Source organism: Megascapheus bottae, chromosome 1 (assembly GCF_031878675.1).
Source record: "Megascapheus bottae isolate mThoBot1 chromosome 1, mThoBot2.hap1, whole genome shotgun sequence".
NCBI lineage: Eukaryota > Metazoa > Chordata > Mammalia > Rodentia > Geomyidae > Megascapheus > Megascapheus bottae.
Genome location: NC_143509.1, coordinates 64,809,041 through 64,824,955, shown reverse-complemented (window position 1 = coordinate 64,824,955; position 15,915 = coordinate 64,809,041). Strand labels below are relative to the sequence as shown.

General features: G+C 37.9%; 1 protein-coding gene across 7 annotated transcripts in view; it reads right to left on the bottom strand.

Annotated features, from left to right (window-relative positions):
* The window catches only part of Cfap44 (cilia and flagella associated protein 44), a 77,398-nt gene that overhangs the window by 13,601 nt on the left and 47,882 nt on the right, over positions 1-15,915 (bottom strand). For 6 of the 7 annotated variants that reach the window (XM_090346395.1, XM_090346413.1, XM_090346404.1 and 3 more), the window contains 6 exons: positions 13,291-13,421; positions 11,053-11,249; positions 8,188-8,362; positions 6,370-6,547; positions 4,338-4,841; positions 721-924 (listed from right to left, as the gene is read on the bottom strand). In XM_090346395.1, the coding sequence (XP_090202521.1) occupies positions 721-924; positions 4,338-4,841; positions 6,370-6,547; positions 8,188-8,362; positions 11,053-11,249; positions 13,291-13,421 (1,389 nt within the window). The remainder of the gene's footprint in view (positions 1-720; positions 925-4,337; positions 4,842-6,369; positions 6,548-8,187; positions 8,363-11,052; positions 11,250-13,290; positions 13,422-15,915) is intronic. The other variant, XM_090346420.1, reaches the window with a different exon arrangement.

Here is a 15,915-nt window from a genome sequence, read left to right as displayed (position 1 = left end):
TGATCGTTTGTCACAAAATATAGACTTGTATAGTCCATAGATAAATTGGATATAAAGCTCACTTTTGAAAATTTCTTTCTCCGGCTGTAAAAAATATCAGTGTTGCTTCTTTCTGACAAAGAATAATAAAGATAGATAGTAAGTACATATAACATAGGGTAGGGGGAGACGAGGAGACAAGACAAGAAAGAAGTGAGGGTTAGGACAAGTGGGAAAGTTAAGTCAAGAAGTGAAAGAAAGGAAAAAGAATCAAGTCTTCTCCATACTTAAAAAAGCAGCATCTGGGGGCCAGGAGTTTGGCCTAGTGGTAGAGTGCTTGCCTAGCATGCATGAAGACCCAGGTTCAATTCCTCAGTACCACATATATAGAAAAGCCAGAACTGGTGCTGTGGCTCATGTGGAAGAGCACTAACCCTGAGGAAAGCCCAAGGACAGTGCTCAGGCCCCGAGTTCAGACCCCAGGACTGGGGGGGGGGGGGGGAAGTAGCACCTGGGGCTGGGAGTTTGGTCTAGTGATAGAGTGCTTGCCTAGCATGCACAAAGGCCCAGGTTCAATTCCTTGGAATCACATACATTCAAAACCCAGAAGTGGTGCTGTGGCTCAAGTGGTAGAGTGCTAGCCTTAAGGAAAGCCAAAGGACAGTGCTCAGGTCCTAAGGTCAAGCCCAGGACTGTGGGGGGGGGATGGGAAGCAGCAACTAGGATTCCACCTGTTCTTACTTGCATGTCCTGCTCCTCTTTGTCTAAAAAATTAACACGCTCTTGAAGTATGTTTTCTTGTTTCTCAAAGTTTTTGAGAAGAAGCATTTCTTGAAATAACGTGACATGGTGTAAGTCAGATAATTTCATCTGAGTGTCTAGTTTCAGTTTCTGATGTCTCAAGAGATGGAGTTCTGCATCAAAAGTAGTAATCAGTTCTTGGATCTGAGGTAGAGAAAAACCGATTTGTGAATATATAACTTAAAAGGAGACTATTGAAGAATTTAGACTTATTAACTAAAAGTATTCTTCATTATGCCTTTGTAATAAGTGGAAGATTATCTGTAATGGTCACATAAATTGTATGTATTAATTAAATTAAATTTATATAAATTAAATTATTAAATAGTAGAGATTCTGTAAGTATAGTTTTTCCCCATGTTTTATTATGCATCATTTGCACAAAGGAGTTTCATTGTGATATTTCCATACATGCATATATCAAACCCATACAATCAAACTTATCTCCTCGGGCCAGGAGGGTGGCCTAGCTGTAGAGTGCTTGTCTAGCATGCACGAAGACCTGGGTTTGATTCCTCAGTACCTCAGCTTTTTCATACATAGAAAAAGCTGGTTGTGCTATGGCTCAAGTGGTAGAGCTCCAGACTAGAGAAAGTCCAAGGACAGTGCTCAGCCTCTGAGTTTAAACCCTAGGACTGGCAAAAAAAAAATCTTCTCTATTTCTCCTTTACATTCCCCTTTCCTTTCTCTAAACAATTTCAGCAAGTTCTGTTTTTATTACATATGTACAGAATACATTAAGCATACTCCTTACCTCATACTTCAAGTAGGGTTTACAAAGCTGTATCTTCACCACGGATGAAACCATGCATTGCAGTGTATAGTGTACCTGGTGTTTATATCTGTCTGCTCTTCACTGCCCTACCCTACAGCATCCTTCTCATAGTACCATAAGGGAATATACTCCCTTAACTTATTTTGGAAATCTTTCCAAGTTAAAGAATGGTAAATATTTTTTAAATAACCAGTTCTTTGAGTCACAAAGAAATTTTCTGTTTTCCTACTTTACAAACAGAGAAACAAGGTAGTTTTCCCTAGATGAAGCTACATTATTATAATGCTGTCATAAGAACCTAAGAATTACAATTCCACAATTCCTGGCCCAGACCTTTTTGTACTGCCAAGTGTCCAGTTTTTTTCTGATTGTTTTTTGTTTTGTTTTTTGGGTTTTTTGGGGGCAGCTCCAAGTCCTTTCTTCTCAAAGCATACAAAGAGATAAGAAGAACCTCAAAGGCTGATTTTCCTGGGGACACTAGTACAAGAGCATGGAGAAAACCAGTCTGTGTTTTGTATTAGTGTGGACATTACACATTGGATGAAGTCTCAACTGCTAAATGACTGTTGTGTTGTAGAACTTGCCCAAATGAGGGGTTTTTTAAAGAAAGGTTTGTGGGGTTTGGGCAATTAAATTATTAGATACTGTTAGAAAGCAAAATAAGATGAAATCAACTCAGAGAAGAAAAAAGAAACTTTTAAATAAGTGTGGCAATAGATTACATTTTGGGGTTCCCTTTTAATGCTTGTTCAATACATTGCAATTACTCCTAAGTTTCTTTTTTTTCTTTTTTTTTTTTTTGCCAGTCCTGGGTTTGAGCTCAGGGCCTGAGCACTGTCCTTGGACTTTCTCAAGGCTAGAGCTCTACCACTTGAGCCTCAGCACCACTTCTGGAGTTTTTCTATGTATGTGGTGCCAAGGAATTGAACCCGGGTCTTCATGCATGCTAGGCAAGCACTTTAACCACTAGGCCAAACTCCCGCCCCCCCCTTTGTTTTTTTGCCAGTCCTGGGCTTGAGCTCAGGGCATGAGCACTGTCCTTGGACTTTCTCAAGGCTAGAGCTCTACCACTTGAGCCTCAGCACCACTTCCGGCTTTTTTCTACATGTGGTACCGAGGAATCGAACCCGGGTCTTCATGCATGCTAGGCAAGCACTTTAACCACTAGGCCAAACTCCCGGCCTACTCCTAAGTTTCTTGAGAGACAGGACAATATTTTCTTTATCACAACAGCATTCTAGAAGTGGCCTATATAGATCTCCAATATATGTAAGAGTTGTCCTTGTTTTATTCTTTGTCACCACTGATATCCTGATGTCAGAAGACACATGCATTTGTGTATTGAATGTACAATAAATATTTGTTACATTAATAAAACAAATGCAAGACCCACACTGACAACAGATGCAATGGAGCTCAAAAGCAAGGAGAGTATGTGATGAGGGCAGGAGATATTGCAGAGGGTTTTGAACCAGCCTATCTTGGTGTGATGGCTCAGCTCTGGAAGGAAGTTGCAATAAGTAAGCAAATGAAAGTAGCAAAGGATAAAGCACAGATAGAAGAGGGAGGGCAGAGAGAGTAGAGGCAGGAACAGTGAGAGATTGGGGCTGAGTGAAGTAGAATAGTTAGATTAGAGAATAGATTGAGACGTTATGGGGGTCACTCTCAAGGGTAGAACTGAAGGCTGAAAGAACTCTGCATGGCTGGTTGCAACTGATTCAAAAAAGTTTCTTAATGTAAGCAGCCAGATGCAATCTGTTTAAAGTCTCATTTAGCATAAATCATTCTGATAATTACTGATTACAATGTAGAATATTTATTTTGTCCAAATATATTCAACTAATTGTAATAATATTTTAGAGAAGAAAATAAGTACTCAAAGCTTTATAGTTTTATGATAATTACAAAAATTAGAGCCTCCGGATTTTTAATAGCTATACATTAATGTACGTAGTTCTGTTCTATAGAAGTACAATGAAGTCCTTAATTTTAATATTTTCAGCCATATTACATTCAGATAGGAATGAAATAGGGGAAGCTGAATGAAAACATAGAAAGCCCTGTGTTTCAGTCCCCAGAAATGCAAAAATATGAAACATAAAAGAATATTATTTCTTAGTGTACAATTGTCAAATATGTCTTTTAGTTATAGGTACTGTTTTTCTGTAAATAAATTCATTGTAGTATATTTGAAATAAAAGAAATACTATTTTGGGCTGAGAAAAAGAATTTCTTTACCTTTCATGTTCAAAGCATATTGTGCATAACTGTTCCTAGTCTGGTCCTGATTTTCCTAGAAATCCCAACACTTGCCACTCAAGCTCCAGAAGAATTTCAAACCCAGGCATTACTCTAAGTACTTCCTCAACTATAAGGGCAAATCACACATTAGAGAAAGAATGGCATGAAAAGCAGAGAGTGCTTGTGTTTCAGGAAGATTTTAAATTTTGCTCTATCTTCTATAAGCTGTTGTTTCACTTCCTCTTATCATGACCTCACTTAGATGTCAATTTACTAAAACATGCGATTGCCCATCATTCTTAGCTTTAAAAAAAAAAAGAGGGAAAACATCAGAAAATGCCAAACTCTCAGTAAAGTACAAAGGCTTGCAGTAGGCCAAGACTGGGGAGCAAGTCAAGCCATTAGTAAGTGGTTTGTCTGTCAGAGTTAAGGAAAGGTTAATGTAGAGGAATTCAAAACAAACAAACCATAAACTAGACCTAATTCTTCCACAGCTTCCCTTTCTTTCAACTTTAACTATAAGGGCAGCTTTAGTTCTTACCCTGTCACTCAAATACTGCTGCATGTACAAGTGTTTAACCTCGTCCCTCTTGGTGATCTCCAGCTCCACCTCGGTTGGCTCTGTCTTTTCGAACTCCATGGTCTTAAGAATATCTAAGCCTAGGCCATAAGATGCCTTGGATGACCTAGATAACGAATCTCTGGTTGTTGGGTACCCGTCCTTCCCAGAAGAAAGCTTGAGGAATCCTCCACCTGTGCTCAGAGAGCTGCTCTGCCTGCCTTGCTCCAACTTTTCCCCCTCAGACTTCATTTGCTTTTGCTTGAACTTCACAAGTGTTTCTTCGTCATACTGAAATCTCTTTTCCGGTATTTCATCAGGGTATATCTGGGGGACCTGTGGGATGGGGAGGTGTTTAGATAGGTGAAGAGTTGAATGAATGGTCTTCAGTTCCTGTATTAAGCATTGTATTTCCTCAACCACCGCCAGCTTGAGATCTCGGAGAGAGATGATGCATTTGTTCATGTGTCTTTTCTTTCTATAGACCTGAAAAACAACCACCACCACAACAAAAGAAAGAAGCAAAATGACAATCTTTTGATAAAAGACACCTTAAAATATCATTTGCTTTTATACCTTGATGGCTAGGCTTAGTAAAAAAATAATAAAAAAAGTATCGGTTTTCTCTTTCAGCTCTAATTTACCCATTCCTTTAGCGTTTTGGTTTTTCCCCTTTATACTTGTGTTCATTTCCCCTCTCCTTCCCTCTCTTCCTGCCCTTTCCTCCCTTCCTCCTCTTTTCCCTCTTCTCCCTTTGTTTTCTCTCTTTGCTCTTCCCCTCTCCTTCCCTCCCTCCTCTGTCTCCCTTCCCATCCCCTCTCCTTGCTTCTCTTCTATTCTTTCCCATGCTGGCTTATAAGGCTCTTTCTTTGACCTTTTTTACTCCTCATGGAATACTCTCCAGGGAAGGGAACATTTGATCTCTTTAGCTCAGACATAAAATACCAAGCTGCTTACTTCCAGCCAAACTACAAGCCTCTCCCTTCTTCCTCCTGGCCTCCTCCCCATACTGGAGCTTGAACTCAAGGCTTTTTTATTTTCTTTTTCTTTTTCCCAGTTCTTGCTCACAGATAGCATTCTGTCACTTTGAGCCATACTTCTTCCCTGATGTTTTGGCTGGTTAACTGGAGATGGAATTTTATAGACTTTGTTACCCAGGCTGCTTTGAACCTTGATCCTCAGAGGTCTAGCCTTCTAAGTAGTTAGTATTAGAGGTGTGAGCCACTAATGTCCAGTTAAATGTTAGTTCTAATAGTGCATAAGGAATTAACATGTTAGGAAGAAGAAACTTGTTAAGATTAGAATAATTAGATTCAGTTTAGAAAAATGTAGGGAAAGTCAGAAAGGGACATGGTAATAGGTTTAGTTGCTCATAAAAAAGCTAGACATGCTGTAAAGAAAATTTTAGCAATGAATTTTCCCCTAAGTCCCTGGTGGTCCATGACATCTAAGAACTAAATCCAACAAGGGCTGGTTTCAATTTCAGAAACACAAAATGCACAGACAGTAAAACACTTTCTTCCAAGAGACTGGTAATGAGCTGTATAATTAAAATAAAATCTGGTTCTGGTCCTTTTAGTTGATAAAAATCATGGACAAAGCTCTCGTGCCTGTAATCCTAGCTACTCAGGAGGCTGAGATCTGAGGAGGGTGGTACAAAGCCAGCCTGGGAACAAGTGAGACTCTTATCTCCAATTAACCACCAGAAAACCAGAAGTGGCATTGTGGTTCAAGTGGTAGAGCTCTAGCTTTAAGCTGAAGAGCTCAGGGACAGTGCCCAGGCCCAGAGTTCAAGCCCCATGACTGACAAGAAAGAAAGAAACAAACAAAGAAAGAAACAAACAAACATACACAAATATAGACAAATATGCTGTTTTCTCTTTGCCTTTATTTCCTCATTCTAGCTATCCATCCAAATAATATCTACCTTAGATCTCTGTGTCTATAGATCCACAATTATGGCTGAACAGACTTCAACTAGAAACTCAATAGTAGGATATGCAGGGGTAAGTACCAAAGAGTCCAGTTGTCCCAGCTCCTCTTCCTTCTTGGCAGCATTTATCCTCATGTGCTCAGGAATCTTGTAGTCGGCAGCTGTTTTCAGATTGAAATCTCCCATGTATGTTTGAGCTTCTTTGATGGCTTGAACATCTTTGGGATCTTCATAGTCATCATCAGGTTTACTCTTGTAGCTATCATAAAAATAGACAACCAAGACACAAATATAACAATAAACCCTAATTTATCTATTTTAATATAGCTACATTCTAGAATTCAATCGGGAAACATTTTCATTATGTCACCTTTGTTTGAAGGACCAAACCAGGTTTTTTTTGTTTTATTTTTTTAAGTTTTTATTAGCATTGATTTTTACATCATATTTCAAATGTCAAGTTTAACAAATAAGTATTCAAGAATGGTATCTGTATATGCAATCACCAGCACATAAATTTAAAAACAAAATTAAAATTAAGCCAAGAGTTTATATGTCATAGATACATACTGATCTATATAACATTATGTCTATAGAGTATATATCCCATCATAGATTTTCATGTCTACGTAATTATATCTCCATGATCCTGTCAATGACCTGAGTACCCGAGTATTGAGTCATTGCTCTTGTACTGTTTGGATCTAATATCCAAATATCAAGGAGACCATGCACCTTTTGTTCCTTTGGTCTTAGCTTATCTCACCTAACATGATTTGCTCTAGTTTAATCCACTTCCCAGCCGATGCCATTAATTTATCTTGTCTGGTGGCTATGTAGAATTCCATTGCATATAAGTACCATATTTTTTGTATCCATTCATCTGTAGTGGTGCCTCTGGGTTGTTTCCATCACTTGGCTATTGTGAACATGGCTATGCAGGTGTCCTTATCATATCCTGGGTTATGAGGCTCAGGGTAGATTCCTAGGAGTGGTATGGCTGGGTCGTAGGGAAGATTTATTTTTAGTTTCTTGAGGAACCTCCAAACTGCCTTCCAGAGTGGTTGCACTAGTTTACATTCCCACCAGCAGTGCAAGAGGGTTCCTCTTGGGCCGGGAGTTTTGCCTAGTGGTTAAGGTGCTTGCCTAGCTTGCATGAGGACCCGGGTTCGATTCCTCGGTACCACATACATAGAAAAAAAGCCGGAAGTGGTGCTGAGCTCTAGCCTTGAGAAAGTCCAAGGACAGTGCTCAGGCCCTGAGCTCAAGCTCAGGACTGGCAAAAAACAAAAACAAAAACAAAACATTCTGATTGGGGTAAGGTGGTACCTTAGGGTTGCTTTTATTTGCATTTCTTTTTTGGCCATGGATGATGAACATTTTCTCATGTTTCTTTGCCATTTTAACCTCTTCTTTTGACAGGTCTCTTTAGTTCCCTTGCCCATTTAGTGATTGCAAATCAGTTTTTTCTTAAAGCAAAATAATGACTACCCCAGACACAATAATATATGAATTTATTATTATATTCATATTGCTAGATTGCTATAACTCACAGTATTAAAGAAGAAAGAATCATCTTAATGGGTGTCAGGAGTGGAGAAATTGGGACAAATTGAGGGAGGAGGTAATACTGTTCAAAAAGAAATATACTCATTACCTGACTTACATAACTGTAAATCTTCTGTGCATCACTTTTACAATAATTTTTTGAAAAATGAATAGTATATTTATTAAAGGCATTTCAAAATATATAGTCTTTTCAATATATATTGTATATATTTCAATACATAAAGTATCCTTTCAGTATATATATGTATATATATATATACAGTTTGCAAAGATGAAATTTGGGGCTCACATATTAAAAGGATAAGGGTTTAGGTTAGAAACCAAACTTACAGTTCTTCCCATTCTTTCTTTCTTTGGAGAATCTTTAGTTGGGCCTTTTCAGCTTTATGTATAAGTTTCCTTATTTTCTCAATTTGATTTTCTATCATAATCTCACTTAGAGTTTTAGGTCGAAATTTCTTCCCTTTGTCTATAATTGATTCTTCTTGTATGCTAATACTTCCAGCTGTAGAAGGAATCAGTGTTACTTCCAACCTGGCTGAGGGTGGCTCACACCTGTAATCCTAACTGCTCACAAGGCTGAGATCTGAGGATGGCGGTTCAGAACCAGCCCAGGAAGGAAAGTCCATGAGATTGTTATCTCTAATAAACTACTCAGAAAATTTATAAGTGGCACTGTGGCTGAGTGGTAAAATGCTAGCCTTGAGCACAGAGAGGCTCAGGGATAAACCCTAGGCCCTGAGTTCAAGCCCGGGGACCAGAGAAAAAAATCAACAATTACTTTAACTTGCTATGACCCAGAGAATATACTAAGTTTTTATGGCAATAAGTATCATGAAATCACTTCCTCAAACCCAGAAAGAAGCTCCCTGACTTAAAATGGGATTATATTCTGAGAAACTCATTAACAATGGAAAATTGTTAAGTCAAAGATACATTTAACACATTTAGCCTACAGAGTATCATTACTTAACTGAGCTTGCTTCAAACATGCTTCGAATATTTAACATTAGTTCACAGTTGAACAAAATCATCTAATACAAAATACATTTAAAAATAAGGCATTGAATATAACATTAAAATTGGACAGTGAAAAATAGACTCATCATATGATTGTAATTTTTTTTTCCTTTTTCTTGGTGAGTCCTGGTCCTTGAACTCAGGTCCTGGTCACTGAGTGTGTGGTACCAAAGACTTGAGCCCAGGACGTCATGCACTTTACCACTAGGGGACACTCCTGGCCCCCATGATTGCATTTTGAATCATCATAAAGCTAAAAAATTGCTAGTTGGGCTTTCATTAAGCTAGATGCTACCTTTACCATAGAATGCCAAAATAAAAATATCTAAGTCATAAGTATTGCTCTTAAGGAACTTATTTAAAAACAGCAATATAAAACAGATATAAGAAATTAGAGAAGAAAATGATGATGGATAACTGACAGATATCAGGAAGCTGAAAATGAATGGTCACATGCTAAGGGAAAGCAATGAAATTCTATTTAACACATATAACTAGAGAAGTAATATACCAACTTACATAATCTGTGGCCAATTAAAAAAAACTAGTTGGATGCATTTAATCAAACCCATAACTTATAAATTATTGACTTGCCAGGTGAAACTTAGGAGGCTGAGATTTGAGGACTGTGGCATGAATCCAGCCTGAGCAGAAGAGTCCATGAAAATCTTATCTCCAATTAACCACCAAAATTCCAGAAATGGAGTTGTTGCTCAAGTGCTACCTGTGAGCACAACATAGCTCAGGGACAGTACCCAGACCCTGAGTTCAAATCCCAGGACCCATATACACAAAAATATAGACTTTGTCAATTAACTAGTATCTTTTGGGGAAATATTGTTCATGTTCAGGCTACATAAAGATATATTTTTGATACACATAGAAAAACAAATAGAAGATAGTGACATGATTTGTAAGTTGTCCCCTTCTAGTTCCTGTTTTAAATATGTTAAAATATAGAAAAGGAAAGGTTTGATAAAGCTCAGGCAGCCATGGGAAAGCTTCTTACACTATGATGGGATTTGGATCCTCAAGAACTAGTGGAATTAAAATAGGAGGCCAGGCACAGTCATGGTGCACACTTACAATCCCAGCTACTTGGGAGGCACAGATAGGGAAGATTCTGCTTGAGACCAGATTAAGGAAAATATTAGTGAGACTTGCTCCCTCCCCGTTATCAGCACCTTTCATCCCAGTTATGCAGGAAGTGTATCACAGTCTAAGCTAGCTTGGCCTGGTCAAACATGTAGAGACTCCTCTACCTAAAATATAACTAAAGCAAAAGGGACTGACTTAGTAGAGCATCTACAAAGTAAGTATGTGGCCCTGAATTTAAACTTTTCTGTCTCCAAAACACAAACATAGAAAAGTAACCTTCTGAGTGGAGAGGGGTTTAAAGAGGGGTCTTCAGGACAGCAGCCTGCCCGTGCAAGTATTGGGAATAACTCAGGAGCACCAATCTGAGCAATGCTGAGCAGTATGCAAAGCCACTATCAGAAATAAGAGATTCTGAATAGATTTTAGGTGTGTTAAAATAACTACAATAATGGTTTCAGGATTTATCTCAGATGCAGAAAAGAGACCTCAAAGATCTCTCAATGAAGAAAATTAACTGTTAATGTATCATGGGCACCAGTTTAGATTGGCCAGCTTATTATGTTGGACAGGGGACAATAAATTGATCCTTTGTCACTAAAGAATGTTCAATACTCCTTCACACAAAAAGACAATGTGATTTTATTATGTAAGTAAAGATTTAAAAATCCATTTGTAATTTAAGCTACCTTTTTATATATTTTTATTGTAATTAATAGAAGGGTTACATTATATTCACCAGATAGAAGGTGTATTACTTCACATACATTGATACCCTTTTTCATGTCTTGGTCCCCTTTTCTCTCCCCCAACCCCTGCCCCTCATCTTGTTTTCCCCTCTTCCCTATCTGATTTCAAATAACCAAATAAGCATATATACAATATATCAGATAACAAGGTGAAATATTCTAACAATATGAGATAGCCAAATGACAGCAGAAGAGATGAGAGACAACAATCACTCATTATATGGCTTTTTTTTCTATTTCCTGGAGGTCCTTTCATTTACATATCTAGGTTTTGTTCTATTGTAAATCTCTGCTAGGAGAGCCCAAGGTTTCTACTGATTATGACAAATACCTGTATCTTTTTGACTATCCTTTTTCCCAGGTCCTTCCTTTTCAAACCTCTCAAATTTGCTTTGTCTTCTCTCTGCAAGGCTTGATCGCTTTAATTTGAAATACTTAGACGGCTTCACTAGCCTATAGGAAGTTATCGTGTGATCACTTTTTATGGCATGAACTATAACAGTGTCGTTTTCCAGAGGATCACGAAATCTAAAAAACAATAAAAACAATATTTGTAATAGCCACTATTTTGCTTATTCTGCATGACTGTTAAATAATAAGACTGCAATATGCTAAAATTACAAATAATGCCATTGTGCCATGCTAGACTCAAATTTCGACCACATATATAACATCAGGCTGTAAAAAAAAGTTGGATCACATTTGATTAAAAAGCAAGTAGATTCTTTCTAATGAAAACAATAAGTAGCTCACCATTCATTAATATAACATAACTGTTTTGTTAATACATGTAAAAATGGAAAATTACAGGCAGGTTCATATTTAACATAAATATATCATATCAAAAAATGATTCTCCTCCCTGTGTTATACATAAATATCTGGGAAACAAGAAGGAAAGGAGAGTGCTATAGGGGATGGTCAATATGTTCATACCTATACTTTTAATTATAGAACTTAAATATATGTATATATACATATACATATAAACACACATATTATTCTTAGCTTGTCTTAATATTTTTCTTTTAGTTCTATTTCTTCTCAAAACAATTTGCTTTTTAATTTTTGTCATAACTCAGTATCATTCTCTCTAAGAATTATTCCCTTTGCCTTTTACCTCACTCTTGAAACTTAGCTTGCCTGAGTTGATTGTTTGTTTATTTTTTGCCATTCCTGAGGCTTGAACTCAGGGCCTGGGCACTGTCCTCGGACACTTTTTACTCTGCCACTTGAGCCACAGCGCCACTTCTGTGTGTGTGGTACCAAAGAATCAAACCCAAGGCTTCATACATGCTCTGGTGACACTCTACTACTAGGCTCCCGGCCCCAGAGCTTACAGTTTTAATGGACTAAAATTAAAACCTTTCCATAGTTAAAATATAAGCAAGTTAAGAAAAATGACAGAATATGATGAAGCATTATGACATGTATACTAAAAGACAAATAATACAAACTTTGAGACCAAAATGGGTGTGGAAATAACACAGGATTCAAAGAAAATCTGCATTCTCAGAAGTAGATATAAATGAATTGTAAACATATAGAAATAAACACTATAATAATATCACCAGTAATAAAAGGGATGCATATCATTGAACCAGGAGTTATCATGTTTGGACTATTAGTCTGGTTGAAGTGAAAACACTGGTTAATGACCAGAGTTACGTGGTGAAATAGTTTTATCCCTTTCCCACATTACTACATCCTTCTATATATACACTGAAGACATACTACAGTGGATGGAGTCTGTGTGGATCAGAGAAGAGAAGCAGAGAGTGAAGAAAGAGTATTTGAGAGTCGGTAGAAGAAGAGGAAGAAGCTGAAAGCTGGTGGCTCACGCCTACCTCAGGACGTTGAGATCTGAGGATCATCGTTCAATGTCAGCCTGAACAGGAAAGTCCCTGAGACTCTTATCTCCAATTAACCACCAGAAAACCGGAAGTGATGCTGTAGCTCAAGAGGTAATGCACTAGCCTTGAGCTCAGGAACAGTACCCAGGGCCAAAGTTCAAGCCTCCACAACTGACCAAAAATAAGTAAATAAAGAAATGGGAGAAGCCTTTCTCCTTGGTAAGAAAGAAGATGAGCAAGTTATTCTAGAACTGAGAATCCTTGCTTTCTCCTTCAGATAACATCTGTAGAGATGGAAAAGCTTCAAAATGATGACTGGAAGTTTGCTTGATCTAGGGCATGGGGGTTTCTAACCTCATCAGTGATGGTGTAGGAGATCCATCGAATGAGAGAAGAGAAATAAAGTGGTAAATATAGTAAATCTTAGGAATGAAACCAACTTTTCTGTCTTCTTGGAAGAATAAAGTTCAAAGTCAAATTTAAGTCAATATAAATGAAGAATAGTCCCATTACTTACAGAACTAAGGTTGTGGGTTAAGATTCATACTTCATACACATAGACATCCTATATATATGCTTATAAATCTATTATGACTATTAAGTTCAAACATGAAGATTCCTTCTGAGGGGAACTTTTTATCTACTCTTATCTCTTAGATGGTAGCAATTTAGTTACAATTTAGGAATTCAAACTATGTTTTTACATATTGATCTTACCTCCTTTGTAGTTTCTTTAGGCCAAGGTCATGTTTCTCTTTATCCCAAGCTAATTCCTTTTCCACTTGTTGGATTTTGTGAGCTGTGTTTTTGTTAATGTCAGCACGAATTTTGGAATCAATATCAAAATCCTATAGATAAACAGATTTATAAGACTGTTCTTTATATTGTATCATGTTCAACCCTCTATTCCAATGTGGTTACATATTCCCAGTTTTGCCTTCTATTATATTCTGCATCATAACCCTCTTCTAATGATTATAAATTCTCCCCTCAAAAGAGAAATAATATACTTTTGATTTTACTTATATACCATAATGAAAAAGTTTCATAACATATAGGGAAATGACTAACAATAATGCAAATAGTTATATACTTAAAAGATTTTTTCCCACAACAGTAGTAATAAAAGCTAACAATATTTGGATAGTATATGAAGTAAAAAGTACTTTCACCATCCCAAAGAAATTACTATTGCAAAGCCAGCTGGTAACAGAGTAGAATTCATGGCAGCTGGTCATTAGCAGAACATTCCCTCCCATGCGACCTGGCCACAGGGAAAATGATAGTCTTTGAAGTCTTCTTGACATTACCAATCATTCTTTGTTGAAGGGGTCTCCTTTCTCCCAATGTTTCCTACCTTCACTTCTGAAAAAATATCAAAGCCTGAATTCACTCTAAACTCTATGAAGTCATTATTCTCAGCAGAGGTGCTTGTGTCTTTCCTAAGGATGTGAGCAAAGTGAGTCACCACAGGACTCGTTCCAGTGGTTATTTACCTTAAATGTTTTCATCAGTACTCTGGAATTATCTATTGTTTTCTCAGAATAGTATTAGAAAGGTTCTTTAACCATAAAAAATTAGTTTTATAACCAACAGAATAAGTTAACTATTGTGACTTCATAAACCATTTTTCATAGAAAGTTGAAAAAGTACTTCTACAATTGCAAAACTGAGTAATCCCATAGGTATATTTAGAAAGACAACCTCTGGTTTTTTATTTAATTAGAAACATGATATTTTGCTTTAAGAAGAAGTTCAAAATTTCAGAAAAAAATAAATAATCAATTAGTATATTTCTATAGGATTTACACTAGGCCACAGAAGAAAAGAAATGAATCCCTCATTGGCTTAAACAATTTTGTGGTTGTCACCATAACTACTAGGCTATCTGTTAGAAATTTCTGGATTAATTAAGTACTCTCTTCTCAACATATCTGATGAACTAAGAAATAGAATACCCAATCACACATGTACCTACCCAACAGGCATTTTTCTAGGTACAATAAGGGTTTATAATCATATTAAAATCGGTATTTAGCTACCATAAATTAGTGAACCCACACAATCTGTGTTTCTCTGGATCTAACTGACTTCACTAAATATAATTTTCCAAGTCTTCCCTAGCAAATGTACAGTGTTATTCTTTCTGATGAGTGAGTAGAATTCACTGTGTATCTGTACTATATTTTCTTGACTATTTTTCCATTGGAGAGCATCTGGGCTGATTCCATATCTTAGCTGTGGTAAATAGTGCCACAATGAACATGGTTGTGCTAGTGGTTTCACTGTAGCCTTGTTTGTGTTCTACTGGGTGATCAGGAGTGAAATTGCTGGGTTATAGGAAAGTTTTATGTTTATTTCGTTGCGAAAACACCATACTTCTTTCCGGAGTGGTTGAAAAAACCTTACATTCCCGCCAATAGAAGGAATGTAAGCTCCCTTTTGGCCACATTCCCTCCCAGCATTTGTTACAGTTAATTTTCTTGATAGTGACCTTTCTAGCTGGAGTGAGGTAGAGTCTTAGTTTCTCTCATTTGTGATAACTAGACAAGGAAAAACACTTGGTGGTATGCAAGCAGTTACAAATGAATTAGCTGAAGTATAACACACTAGCCTCTTTGGAGAGCTCAAATAGTATAATTCTTTAGAAAGACTAAACCAAAGCCCAATTAAATAACTACCAGGAAGGGGGTCGGAAGATGGTGCTAAGACAACAGGGACCCAGACTAGCTCTCTCCCACAAAAAGAGAGAATCAGGGAATCCCATGATTCAACTATCTTATGAAACCCATAACTACAAATTCAAGAAGCAACTGAGAGGTACACAAACAGGAAAAGAAATCCAGGTAAAGCTTCTATCCAAAAACTGGAAAAGAAATCCAGGTAAAGCTTCTATCCAACGTTTCTCAAAGGATCCGAAAGGCGAGGACCCCTCCCCCACCCCTCACTGTGGGCTCCAAGCTGCGAAAGCCGCGGTGGAGGTCGCCGGGCTTGGGAAGCCCCGAACTCCAGCAACGCCAGCAAGCAGGCAGAATCCAGGCGCAGGAACCCACACAGACCGGGTGCGGACAGCACAGACTGCGGCAGAGACCAGAGGGGAAGCAAACGACCCTCCAACACCACGGAGCAGCTCACAGCCAAACCCCATCAGTAAGCAGTCCAGCGGGTTCCGCAAACCCATCAGGAAAGCAGAGCTGGAGGCGCTACAGAACTTAACCCAGAGCCCTCCACCCCACCCAAGAAAGACTGGCAAGTGCAGGGGGGCAAGGAATCCAAAATCCTGTCCCTTCCCCCAACAGCCCTCTCCCTGAGGCCATTGACTGGAGACTAACAGGCAGGTGG